We start from the raw sequence: 14,485 nt of genomic DNA, 5'->3' as shown, positions 1-14,485 counted from the left end.
TATGTTAAATACCATATTCATTGTGTACTTATATGTAGTATGTAAGTATAACAAGCTGTATTTCAGCCAATGCTTTTATCCAAAGTGCATGACTTCAACTTTTCCTTTTAAATTACCCCACACCACTCCTAACAACAACTAAAGCTATTCACTCTTTCACTTTTGAATACATAAGGTTGTAATTTTACTACATTATTAGTAAGAAACATGTGATCCTACTCCTTTGTACTTCTGTGAGTGTGTTTGTGTGGGTATGGTTGCTGAGACGTTTCATCTGGTATCACCAGACATGAAAATGGCCCATAATACAGCTTTCTGTATATTATCACCCAAATCTTCTACTCCCTTTTGAATGTGTGAAACTCCTCAGAATTAACCAATAAAAAAAGTTGTTTTTATAAAGTATAAGATTCTAATTTTCACTCTGGCATTCTAGGGGGGTAAAGTCATACAGGTGCATCTCAATAAATTAGAATGTCCTGGAAAAGTTCATTTATTTCAGTAATTCAACTCAAATTGTGAAACTCGTGTATTAAATAAATTCAATGCACACAGACTGAAGTAGTTTAAGTCTTTGGTTCTTTTAATTGTGATGATTTTGGCTCACATTTAACAAAAACCCACCAATTCACTATCTCAAAAAATTAGAATACATCATAAGACCAATAAAAAAAACATTTTTAGTGAATTGTTGGCCTTCTGGAAAGTATGTTCATTTACTGTATATGTACTCAATACTTGGTAGGGGCTCCTTTTGCTTTAATTACTGCCTCAATTCGGCGTGGCATGGAGGTGATCAGTTTGTGGCACTGCTGAGGTGGTATGGAAGCCCAGGTTTCTTTGACAGTGGCCTTCAGCTCATCTGCATTTTTTGGTCTCTTGTTTCTCATTTTCCTCTTGACAATACCCCATAGATTCTCTATGGGGTTCAGGTCTGGTGAGTTTGCTGGCCAGTCAAGCACACCAACACCATGGTCATTTAACCAACTTTTGGTGCTTTTGGCAGTGTGGGCAGGTGCCAAATCCTGCTGGAAAATGAAATCAGCATCTTTAAAAAGCTGGTCAGCAGAAGGAAGCATGAAGTGCTCCAAAATTTCTTGGTAAACGGGTGCAGTGACTTTGGTTTTCAAAAAACACAATGGACCAACACCAGCAGATGACATTGCACCCCAAATCATCACAGACTGTGGAAACTTAACACTGGACTTCAAGCAACTTGGGCTATGAGCTTCTCCACCCTTCCTCCAGACTCTAGGACCTTGGTTTCCAAATGAAATACAAAACTTGCTCTCATCTGAAAAGAGGACTTTGGAACACTGGGCAACAGTCCAGTTCTTCTTCTCCTTAGCCCAGGTAAGATGCCTCTGACGTTGTCTGTGGTTCAGGAGTGGCTTAACAAGAGGAATACAACAACTGTAGTGTCTGTGTGTGGTGGCTCTTGATGCCTTGACCCCAGCCTCAGTCCATTCCTTGTGAAGTTCACCCAAATTCTTGAATCGATTTTGCTTGACAATCATAAGGTTGAGGTTCTCTTGGTTGGTTGTGCATCTTTTTCTTCCACATTTTTTCCTTCCACTCAACTTTCTGTTAACATGCTTGGATACAGCACTCTGTGAACAGCCAGCTTCTTTGGCAATGAATGTTTGAGGCTTACCCTCCTTGTGAAGGGTGTCAATGATTGTCTTCTGGACAACTGTCAGATCAGCAGTCTTCCCCATGATTGTGTAGCCTAGTGAACCAAACTGAGAGACCATTTTGAAGGCTCAGGAAACCTTTGCAGGTGTTTTGAGTTGATTAGCTGATTGGCATGCCACCATATTCTAATTTTTTGAGATAGTGAATTGGTGGATTTTTGTTAAATGTGAGCCAAAATCATCACAATTAAAAGAACCAAAGACTTAAACTACTTCAGTCTGTGTGCACTGAATTTATTTAATACACGAGTTTCACAATTTGAGTTGAATTACTGAAATAAATGAACTTTTCCACGACATTCTAATTTATTGAGATGCACCTGTATATGCATTTTAGAGTTAACCAGCAAGACTTCTTGGTTAACCATCATTACCAGAAAAAAATAAAATAAAAAGAAATTAAAATAAATATTCTTACTGACATTGGGTAATTTAAAGTGTTTTGAGGAGGATGTTTGGCTACTTACTGTGATGACTTTGCATCGTATGAGGTGTTGTTGGCAACAGATGACATTTCTTTGAACAAAATGTAAATACAATATAATTAGTATTTCTTTGAACAAAGTGTAAATACAATATAATTAGTAGCGCGTTAAAATCGTGCATGTGCAAAACAACAGAGAACGTCGTAGCCGTCGCATCCACAGCTGTTGCTTAAATTTCCTACTGACTTGAAAGGGAACACCCTAACAACCATAGAGCAAGTGCTAAAAACCACTCAGACAACCATAACAACTGAATAGCAATGCCCTGTCAACCAAGCACAACACTGTAGTGTAATGGCGTGGACTTTGCAAGACTCACAATTCCTTCAGAAAATGTAGGCCTAAAAATCTTGTTATAAGGTAACAATTCAAAAAGGCCAAGGTCTCTAGAGTGATTCTCTTAAGTTACTAGCAAAACATACAGATGCAGGGCAAAGTACGGTATAGTAATCTACTTTAACAATCTAAATATCCAGGCATATACGTGTGACTAGACAACCTCTTGTTTTACACGCTCATTCCACATAAAGAGGAATGTGTTGCTGTTCTATTTAAACCGGCTCAAGCACTCAAAACACAACCACCCTTATCCAACCTATAATTGTCTCACTCATTGAGAAAGACACACCCAGGCTCTAACATACATGTTTTCTCATACACACTCACATTCACTCTCTTTTAGCCCAGAACCTCATAGATGATGTGTTCAATATTTATACACACTCAAACAAACATCTGGGCACATTTGCACATAGAGAGCAGATCAGATGTAAACTGGCCACAATCACTGCAGTAATAAGTCATTATTTCACGAAGAGAAGAAAACAGATGGTGAAGGATGAAGAGGTAAACAGCCAGCCTTTTCTTGTTTTGTGTGTTGCACAACTCAGAAAAAGACACGTTGACTATGGGAGAAAAGGGGGCTTTATTAGTTCTATCCTTTACCACAAAGAATTCAGAATTTCTGAACAGCTCTTGATTTAAAAAAAAAAAGAAAAAAAGAAAAAAAGAAAAAAAGAAAAAAGAATTCCTTTGGGTCATCGAAACTTTTTTTAAGGTAGTAATACAAAATGTTAAACTGCTATCATAGATACTCAAACTAGAGTGTTCAAAATACTTTTAACATCATGCAGTTCTTATTACATGTTCATATAACATATTTGTGCACCTTATTCATGATAAAGAACAAAACCTTCTGAAAAATATATTTTTTTGTTTTGTTATTGTTGGTAATTTTACTTTTTAAAATAAGTAGAACAAGCTAAATGAGAGCTAAATGTGAGAACAAAGCAATCCATGCCAGCTTACACAGAGCAAAAGAATGACAAAATATCATATGTGCAAAAAAAAAAATATTATTTGTTTTGCATAATTCTCAGGGTATGGCACACATTTTTAATTAGTAGAATTATAAGTGCTCTTGTGGTGGTGTGCGTGCTCATTTCACATAGACATGTCAGTAAGCATATTAACTGAAAAAAGCAGTCTAGAAGTTCTGAAATTCACAATCAAAGTCGGTCATTCGGCACAAGATGTACTTCCACTGCCGATCCCTGCAAGTCATGGAAAAACAGGCTGGTCACTCCCCACCAAGGGAATACAGTATTTATAACTGTTGAAACAATTACTGTGATGCATCAAAATTGAATAAAATGGATGCTATTATTATTCAAATACATCAGGGGCAGAATCTCCCAAGGAAGAGGAAGTGTTCATACAGACCTCACTACACCACTGAAAGTAGTTTGAGCTCCCCTGATGAAATAGCCGTAAGTGGGGATCACCATCTCCCCCTCTTCCCTGTGGTACTCCGGTACATCAGATGTCTTCCTGTGCATAAATTATGAAACCCCAATTAAAGGTAAAAGTTATCAATTATATGAAAAACATCCTTAAGAACAAGTCTTAAGAAGTTATCCTATTTTACTCTAATAACCAGAAGACACCCAGGGCAATGATTAATGTGTACATGTGTACAAAATGTCATCATTTGCTCATCCTCTTGTTGTTCCAAACCATATTACTTTCTTTTGTTGATCACTAAAGTAGATTTTAGGCCTAATGTTAGACTCAGTCACCATTCACTTTTATTGTATGGAAAAAGATGCAATGAAAGTGTACAGTGACAGAGACTAGCATGCTGTCTAAGACCTTCTTTTGAGTTCCATGAAAAAAAGAAAGTCATACTATTTTGGAACAACATGAGGGGGAATAAACGATGACAGAATTTTCATTTTTGGGTGAACAAACCCTTTAAATAATACTGGATCCTCGGGGTGTGTATAGCTTTTTTTCAGTAAATATGTTAGTACAGGTATATTAGATCATCCTTTTTTGTTTCAACCGGGGCTTCTTGGATTGGTGGTTAATGCTGAAAGACTCACCAGCAGGAATACGGGCATTTGCGTCTGTATCGACAACAGTAGAACTGCCATTCCCGATCCAGAACTGCATCAAAGTACTGACTTTGCACGCCAGCAACCAGCCCATTGTTAGAGCAAACAGAGGACCTGTAGACAGTACAAATATGGCTTTCATATGGAGAAACGAGGCAGACCAATAAACATTTGGTATTTTTTTACATTGAAAAAGTGGCTTTGGAATAATTTGTGTATTCAGAGGAGTCAGAGGAACAGTGTCACACATGAAATGCGGTTGTCTAAGGTGTGTTTGTCCTAGCTATTGACCTTGTATTGTGTGCATCTTCCTGTTTATAGAGAAAGGCTGACTTAAACAGTGAGAGGAGCGTGTGCCTGACAAACATACATTTTTCTGGAACACGGCATTAGTTCTCTTCATTTTGTCGGACTCCATTGGCTCCATTTTGCCATTACAGTCAATGGGGTTTTGGATAAGGCAATATTTTATGTTTTTACACTGCAAAAAGTCATTTTCCTAATCAGTACTTTTGTTTTGTTTTCAGCAAAAATACTGAAACATCTTTAAAACAAGAAAAAAATACTTGAGAAGAAAAATTGTGTAAGATAATAAGGTGTGTTTTCAGAGAAAACATCTTGGATTGTGTTTATTTTTCCTACCCACTAACACCTTACTAAACTGCGTTAGATTTATGCTTAAAACCAGAACAAAATTACTTTTAGACTATTAAACAAAAAATATTTGAGACTATTAGGCCTATTTAGTTCAAGCATTTCATTGACAAGTTTCTATCAAACTGAAATTAGTAATCTTTACTCAATCTACATTATTATACATTAAGCATAAATGTGAATTATTTAAAGGAGCACTCAGTCATCTTTTCCTCATTAAAAAAGTTTAACTCCTAAAGTCATTCATTGTAATTTTGTGACATATGTAGAAAATCATGACCAATTATGTTAAAATGAAGACTCCAGTCATATCAGTAACCTTATAGAAGCTGTATTATTCTACATGGAGAGGGTCCACACACGGGGGCTGCCATTTTAGAATCACATGACCAGCCGAATACTACTTGCTTAATCTCAGTAACCGTCCTGTTACTTGACACTTTCACTCATTGATTCAAATAATCATGGCTGACTGTGAATAATAAATTTCTGCAATGGCATCTGAAACTGAAAAATATTGATTTTAAATTATTCTGCATCCAAGCCGCTAGGTGTCAGTGTACGTCCAAGATGACACAAAGACAAAAGTTACTGAGTGCACCTTTATGTTTAATTGTGTACACACAGTTCCACCTAATTAATAATATGTAGATTTCTTAAAGATTACTCAATTCTGAAATTTGTCATACAGCGATAAAGTATGAAAATAATAAATCTTAAAAATAGACTAAAATATTTAAATTTTAGATGCATGCTCTGAAGTCTCTGAAATATTTGACAAAACTGCTTACAATAACAATTTTGCCTCTCTAGTAAATGTATATTGTTTTGATGATGTTTAAATATTTTTACAAGAAGAAAATACTGGTTAATCGTTTATATATATATATATATATTTAACAGTGTACTCAAGAGGATCCATACATTAAGATTTATTTTAGCCATTTACATATTTTTCATTCATCACCCATAATTGTTTTTACACATACCATTGTAATAAACTCCAGCAGGTAGGACAAACTTTTTAACCATGAATAGCAGAATATTCATTTTTAGTTAGTGTGTTTAAGGGGTTTTAAAATATCACTGCAAGTAATTCAAAATTGATTTAACACGTCAATGATGAAAATGTCTTTTAGAAGACAGCAAAGTGTATTTTCGTAATTAAGTACTTCACAATGCTAAAGATCACTCAATTCAGTTTAATGAAAATTTCTAAAATCAAATGTGTAAATATTAAAAGTAGACAGAAATATTTGTTTGTGTATATAGTTGCGAAGTCAACAAAATGTCACGCCTGACATGTTGATGAGACTGTGAGTAGTTTTTAAAATGTTCTATAAATACAGGTTTATTTAAAGTTGTTGCTTGTTTATGGCACACACAAACCGTTGTCATCACAACAGAGACGCAATCCTAAGTGTTGACCTGCTCCCCAGCCACCAGCAGTGCAAGACTATTGTCATAGAAACACTAAGACCAGGGGTAACCATTTCACCAATTGGAAGTAGGCCAAGGCCTTCTCTCACTGGAATGTCATCTACACTGTTGTGCAAATCAAAGTGACTGCTCTTCTAATGTTAAAAGGGAGAGAGGACGGAAGGAAGTCTCTCTCAAATGATTAATAAAATGGAGTGTAGAGACTATTCATACTAAGCAATCATGTCAGCAATTGATTATCCACTCATGGCTCAACTCAGTGTCTAATTTTGAGGGCTTTTGGAAATACGCATGGTTACAGGTATACACACTAGATATGTCAGTGAAAACTCTTCAGTCCAAAAATTGTGGTTTAAAGACCTGCCTTCTAATTCCTGTAACACTTCAGTGAGCCACAGTTTTTTCTTTCAACATAATTCTGAGTGCACATGAAATAATTATGCATCAGCACACTAGAACAGCACATACAGAACTGAGTCGGTATTCGCCTTCTGTCTGAAGGCATTGTTCAGATATGGCCTTTTGATGTTATTCTATTCAGTACTTTCTCCATTAACTCTCTTACAATGAGACTCCTTGTAGGAGCACAGTTAGTGTTTCATGTAAAGAAAAAAAATCAAAATGGAATGTAATTCTTAAAGGGATAGATCACCCAAAAATGAAAATTCCCTCATCATTTACTCACACTCAAGTTATTCAAAACCTGTATAATTTTCTTTCTTCTGTGGAACACAAAAGGAGATATTATGCTGTATGTTAGTCTCAGTCACCATTAACTTTCATGGCATCTTTTATCCATACAATAAAAATGAATGGTGATATTCTGCCTAACATCTCCTTTTGTCTTCAGCGGAACATAGAAAGTCATACGGGTTTGTAACAACATAACCGTGAGTAAATGATGACAGATTTTCCATTTTTGGTTGATCTTTCTCCTTAATGCAATGATGTTTTCACTGAGAGTTTAACCATAGCACATAATAATGAATATATTGATTATACTGTGTGCTAGCTAATAATGTTTTGTACTATCACTTGAATTAAATGGATAGTTTACCCAAAAATGAAAATTTTCTCATAATTTACTCACTTTCAAGCCATACCAGATGTATATGACTTTTGTTCTTCTGCTGAACACAAACAAAGATTTTTAGAAAAATCTCAGCTCTGCAGGTTATTTCAATGCAAGTGAATGGTGGCCAGATCATTGAAGCTCCAAAAATCACATAAAGGCAGCATAAAAGTAACCCATACGACTCCAGTGGTTTAATGTATGTCTTCTGAAGTGATGCAAGCACTTTGGGTGAGAAAAAGATCAATATTTCAATCCCTTTTTACTACAAATCTCCACTTCCACTTTCACATTCTGAAACTGAAAGTGTATTTATAGTAAAAAAGGACATAAATATTTATCTGTTTCTCACCCATACCTATTATATCCCTTCTGAAGACACAGATTTAATCACTAGAGTCATATGGATTACTTTTATGCTGCCTTTATGTGATTTTTGGAGCTTGAAAGGTCTGGTCACCATTCACTTGCATTGTATGGACCTACAAAGCTGAAATATTCTTCTAAAAATCTTCATTTGTGTTCTGCAGAAGAAAGAAAGTCATACAGATTTGGGATGGCATGAGGGTGAGTAAATTGATGAGAGCATTTTTATCTTTAGGTGAACAATCCCTTTAAGACAGCATAATATGATTTTAGTTGTATATCCCCAGCACACATTAAGACTGGCATATAGTAACCCCTTCAAAAAGCTCTAATAGTCAACAGTAGACAGTAGGGAGCTGATGTCACTGAATCCCCCTGTTGTCTAAGGAATTCTCCTAAAGTGGGCAGGGATCAAGGAAAACTATGTTGAGTCCAATTAACCCAGTGGAAAATTTCTCCCAGTGTTCTTGGAGTGGGGGAGAGAGCTTGATGGAACATTGAATAGCCATTGGCACCGTTGTTTTTCCCTCAGAGACTGATTTCAGCAACCAGACTTTTCCTGTTCTAACAATCTGGAGAATTGGCCAAATTAGGTCACTTTCGTCAGGAGAGTCACAAAGAAGTGATCTTAAGGGTTTTCCATGAAGAAATGTCTTTCTGGACAGGATGTGAAGAGTTTGAGCCAAACATGTTGGCCAAAAACACACAGGAAAGAACTGTGACATTTATGGTGTTAGAGCATAAATCACATAACATTAGAACTATTTTAAGAAGGAAATAAGGCAACCATCTCATATTGAGATTCTATAGGAGGAAAATCATGAGATAGCTCTGAATCATTTTTCATTTTAAACATTCTGGACAAACATTCATGTTCCTGTGGCCAGTCAGAGTCTAGATGCAGGATGTTGAGTACTGCATTGTCAAACAAGTGTAGTCAAGTCAACTTCATTTGTATAGCACTTTTCAAAGCAGCTCTACCAAAAATAGTGCCTTCGTATCCCCAGTTGGCAAGCCAAAGGCAACAGTGTCAAAAAGAACAAACCGTCATTATGATGTTTATACTAATGCACCCAGAGGTGTTAAAAGTACTCAGAAATTATACTTAAGTGAAAGTATTGATACTAAGTGAAAAGTGAAAAGTATCTAGCCAAAAATATATTTGAGTGAAAGTAAAAAAGTATTCACATTAAATTGGACTTAAGTATTAAAAAAGTAAAAAGTAACTTTTTTCTTGGCTAAAATAAAATGGAGGAGATTGTAAGAGAGAGGATTTTGTGGCCAAATATGTTGTGCGTGGATTTCATTGGTGAAATAAGTGACATTTAAATTAAATTGGATTGGTTTGTTAAGCATTGCACATGCAATACAAAGGACCGGAGTATGAGTCCTGAAGAGCACGCAAGTTGACACGTGAACCAAAAGAGTCATAAAGGCACCACAAAATGATGTGGTTGCTTTAGCAATTGTGTTTTTCATCTCACGTTAACTTTTATGACATTATTGGTTAGGTTTAGGTTTAAGGTTTAAGGTTTAAGGTTTAAGGTAGGGAGGTCGTTTTGATTTATTTACTTGAAACTCAATAAAGTTTCAGAAGACTAATGGTATGTGATGCACAAACTACATGGATTACTTTTATGATACTTTAGGGTCCCTTTTTAAGTTTTAAAGTAAGGCACTATCCACTGCAATTGTATTGAAAAGACGGGCTGTGATATTCATTAAAACAGTTGCTTTTAAGTTCTGCAGAAGAAAGAAAATACAGGTAAATTTGGGTTTGGAACAACATGAGAGTGAATAAATTAGCATTATCATTTTTGGGCGAACTATTGCATTGATTATCTGTTCGTAGAGTGTCCTGCTGTTACATACTAGCACTGTGACTATAAACTTGTTTTTCCAGCAAAAGTTTAATCCTGAATGTGTTCAGAACAACAAAACTTTTACTGTCTAATGCCGTCCAAGCAAGTCTCATAAGGCTTTAATTGGTCAGTTTTCCCTCCAAGACGTTAGTCATAGGGTCTTTGTGTAAACCAGGCAAAATCTGAGAATAGTGTGTGCATTTTGTTAAGTTAATTTATTTGTAATCCACTGTCAGAATGGCATGTACTATGAGGGACTGTGATGTATGTTTTGTTTGTATCCACTAAAAAAGCTTTTTGATACACTGAATATTATTTTAATATGAATTTGACAGAACACTGAAGCTTCATAGATGTGCAGTCATGTTTATACAACAAGAATACCAAATTTAGTGTTTATCAAAGTCATAATGGCTTTGTCTCTGTAATTATTAGCTAAAGTGCTTCTGCTCTCATGATGTGCAGATGAGTGGCAGATGGCTGACAGAGGCTTTATGTTTAATACACAACTAGCAAGTTAAATGACACATCAGCATTCCCAAATTCAATCTCACATCCTTGGGCTGCTTGTGTGTGTGTGTAAGTGTGTGTGTATATCATATGAACATCACAGAAGTTCTTGTCACAGTTGTACCTATACACTGCACTACAAACACACGTACTCAAATGTATATATACTGTATATTTACATATACACAAATACAGTGTTGGGTAAGTTACTTAAAAATAGTAATCCACTATAAATTACTAATTATTTATCTAAAATTGTAATCAGATTACTTCAATAATTACTTTATTGAAAAAGTCATAACATTACTAATTAATTTGCTTTTAAGTTACTTTCTAAAACAATTTTCCACTCAACAAATTCAAAATAATGTCTATATTTCTTCCTTGTTCATTCTTACACTCAGCACCTCATGTTTCTCCTGCACAATGACTCGTTATGGGGCCATAATTCATGTATCCTACATAAATAATATATGAGAAATAAGCATAACCCTATAATGTACTTCAAAATAATTAAATTAATTGAAAGTCAGTAACTGTAATCTGATTACAAGCATATAAATGTTATGCTTTTTTGACTAAAAAGAACTAAGATTACAGTAACTAATTAATATGTTATTAGATTACACCCAACACTGCACAAATATAATATATAATATTTGCATATATACAATATACAGTATTTACAACAAAACCAGTGTATGTGCAGCAAAATCAAATGGAGACTACTGTACCATTTGATTGGAAAGTTGATGTCTTGAAGTTTTAGACCTATATCTATTTAATCTGTTTTTCCTTTATTTCTAAAATCCTAAAAGTGTGCATTGCATAGTAAATTGACACATCATTGACTGTAGAAATAAGGTTGTGCTGAGTAATTTACTCAAAAAGTGATCCATTGTAGATAACTAATTACTAAAATTGTAAAACGTAATTGTAAGTGTAATTCTTCTTGTTTTAAATGTATTCTATGTAAATTGTATTATTTTAGAAATTCAATTGTAATGTAACCAAAAGTCCGTAACTGTAATCTGATTACAATCATTTAAATAGTAGTCTGGTACACTACTTCTTGACTTAGATTGAAGCAACTAAATACTTTGTAATCACATTACACCCAGCACTGGAAATAACATTAAATTGATAACATATGTTTCCAAGAAAAAATAAAATTTGTAACAGACCTCTTATTTTGTTGTTTATCCTGAAACAACAAATGTGTCACATACTGGCACTATAACTAACTTAGCCTGATGGACCGTCAGTGACGGTTCATCAGAGGCAAAGTCCTTTTCACGCTTCCTCTGAAATAATAACAGACCGAAATGGGCTCAAGATGTTCCGAAGTGATGAGGAAGAACACAATAAATTGCAGGGCATTTAAATGCGAAATGTCAGTGTGTTTAAGTGATTCACAAATGTGCAGTGCTTAGTACATTTAAACATGTCTGAGGACATTTGTGGCAGCTTGTTAAAGTTTTGTTTTGGCACTAAACAAGGCTCTTAAACTTAAGTGTAGCCATTATATCTCTTCTGTGGCTTGTGGTTCACTGAGAACAGCTGACCAAAGGCAAGGATTAAATGACATAAGATATATTATCTGCTTGTCTTTCTCCAGTCCTATTTAAGAAACTTTAAATTGTTTTCAACTGTGACAAACAAATAATCATGATGTTGCCAGCGCAACCACTCAACTCTTGTTGTATCTAGCTTCAATAAACATTCACATCTGAGTCTAATCATATATGCAAGAGCTTGCCACTTCAGATTTAGTCAGAGTAAACTAAACATGCAAACCTTTTTAGGCATGGTTAGAAGAAAGTCATGTGTAAGGAAAGGCAAAGGATATCTGTGTAGCATTATAAATCATTTCCAAGTAACTGTCTAAAAAGCTGAACTATTAGATGAAATTCCATATCCAAATGTAACTATGTCCTTTGTGTTCATCGACTGAACACTTGATACTTGAAAAGGTATCAGATTTGTTTGATGTCTATGTTCTTTATATTAATCTCAGTATTAAACTCACTCTTTTAAAATGATTTGGACTGGAACATCAGGGTGTATTTTCATTCAAAGTTAACATAAAAAAATGTGATTCATGTGGTAACATGTAAATTAGCTGGTTTTATTCAAGCCAAAAATATGATTATGACTGAATCAACCTTACATTAGGTTACAGTTACACCAACAAAACATTATGGGTCAGATCAGGTCAAAATGGCTCAAGGTAACAATTGCAGGTTACCACGTTTTACAATGTGGTCTTCTATGCTACAATGAATCTTATCACACAAAACACATACTCACAATCATGCATAAACCTACATGTATGACTTGTGTTTGGCAACACACTGTCACCCGCATGCATTCAGACATACCATTCCATCCCTGCTCTGTTGATATCGTCCCACCAGCATTCACTGGGCTCTCCCCAGTCGAAGGGAGTCCTCTGGCACTCAAAGTTCCACAGGCGATCAGACCCTTCCTTTTCACTAAAGTAACTCCTGATAGCCACCAAGACCTCTCCATGGGGACACTGGAAGTTGAAGCCCTGGCGCCACATATTCACCCAATCTTCACCCTCATCATGCATGTAGCCCGGCTGAGCATTGACTCTGGAGAAAAGCAAAAGCATAGGCAAAGCCAGAAGAACATGTGCTGAGTTCATCCTGAATCTCTGTGAAACCTCGCAGTGCTTCCTCTGTCTTAAAGCCTCTCTGAGATGTGCAGGCCAGATGTTCTGTGTCTGGATCCAGGGGTGATACTTTGCAACACAAGCAGACATTTATGGTCAGGGAATGAACTTTTTTGTATTGTTAAGGAGGATGTATCCAACCTCCTCCCAGACTGTGCTGGTGACCCTGAGATGAATGTCTTAAAGAGAAATTTCTCTTTGTTTTCAATTCATTATTCATTGTGTTAAACAGTTTGGTGCAACTTTTGGATGAAATAGCATTTGTGAGTTCCAAGCAAGGCTTTTTTGTATGAATTATAATCACTCTTTTTAAAATATATATTACACTCTCATACTGTATGTGAGATCAGAAAATAATCAATATGAGAATCTTATAAGAATTATTTTCCTGCCTGTTTGCTTGTAAACTTTGTGTTTAAACTTTGACATTGGACATCAAGTACTGACCCAATATGGTTACCATACCCGCAACCCGTATTTAATGTAGTCTGGGTTATATTTTCTTTTGCCTTGCATAGGTTTTTTTGGGGGGGGGATTTTTCCCCTTTTTCACCCAATTTAGAGTGCCCAATTCCCAGTGCACTTTTAAGTCCTCGTGGTCGCGTAGTGATTTGCCTCAATCTGGGTGGCGGAGGATAAATCCCAGTTGCCTCCGCGTCTGAGACCATCAACCCGCGCATCTTATCATGTGGTTTGTTGAGCGCGTTGCCAAAGAGACATAGCGTGTGGAGGCTTCACACCATCCACCGCGGCATCCGCGCTCAACTCACCACGCGCCCCACCGAGAACGAACCACATTATAGCGACCACGAGGAGGTTACCCCAAGTGACTCTACCCTCCCTAGCAACTGGGCCAATTTGGTTGCTTAGGAGACCTGGCTGGAGTCACTCAGCACGACCTGGGATTCGAACTAACGAACTAGCGAACTCCAGGGGTGGTAGCCAGCGTCTTTACCACTGAGCTACCCAGCCCCCCCTTGCCTTGCATAGTTTAGTTTCTCTTTTCGAGGATGAGGGCATATCATTCAACCTGAACATGTTGGCATCTGCCTAATGATTGAAGTTCAGCTATGTAACTCTATGTGGCACAAGCTGATAGGTTCTTTGAACTTGTTATCTGTTAGCCACTGACCTGGCTCACATGTGACAGGTTAAGCCAGTCGGCTTGCATGGTGTAAGCACGGTCCTTTGACATGTAATCAGGTAGCCAATCAACTTGTGTCTCTCTCTTTGTTTAACATTTAAATAGCTATGTTTTGCAGATTAGTTGGTTTCACTGCAACGTGCTGCAAGTTTTTCTCTGAAACC

General features: G+C 36.2%; 1 protein-coding gene across 1 annotated transcript; it reads right to left on the bottom strand.

Annotated features, from left to right (window-relative positions):
* Positions 1-3,085: 3,085 nt before the first annotated feature.
* LOC127446369 (dermatopontin-like) lies at positions 3,086-13,282 on the bottom strand. Its single transcript, XM_051707262.1, has 4 exons — positions 12,861-13,282; positions 4,564-4,689; positions 3,902-4,009; positions 3,086-3,732 (listed from the first exon to the last, which is right to left on the bottom strand). The coding sequence occupies exons 1-4, from the start codon at positions 13,265-13,267 to the stop codon at positions 3,666-3,668; spliced, it is 708 nt and encodes a 235-aa protein (XP_051563222.1). The 5' UTR covers positions 13,268-13,282; the 3' UTR covers positions 3,086-3,665.
* Positions 13,283-14,485: the final 1,203 nt, after the last annotated feature.

This window comes from Myxocyprinus asiaticus, chromosome 9 (assembly GCF_019703515.2).
Source record: "Myxocyprinus asiaticus isolate MX2 ecotype Aquarium Trade chromosome 9, UBuf_Myxa_2, whole genome shotgun sequence".
Lineage (NCBI taxonomy): Eukaryota > Metazoa > Chordata > Actinopteri > Cypriniformes > Catostomidae > Myxocyprinus > Myxocyprinus asiaticus.
Note: the sequence above shows the minus strand (reverse complement) of the source record. Positions and strands in the feature narration are given on the sequence as shown.

Excerpts from the sequence above, each read along its gene's own strand:
- LOC127446369 (XM_051707262.1), bottom strand. The coding sequence starts at position 13,267 with ATGTCTGCTTGTGTTGCAAAGTATCACCCCTGGATCCAGACACAGAAC. Across the intron at positions 4,690-12,860 it reads AACAGAGCAGGGATGGAATG|GTCCTCTGTTTGCTCTAACA; the intron begins GTATGTCTGAAT and ends TACTGTCTACAG. Across the intron at positions 3,733-3,901 it reads ACTTTCAGTGGTGTAGTGAG|GGATCGGCAGTGGAAGTACA; the intron begins GTCTGTATGAAC and ends CATGACTTGCAG.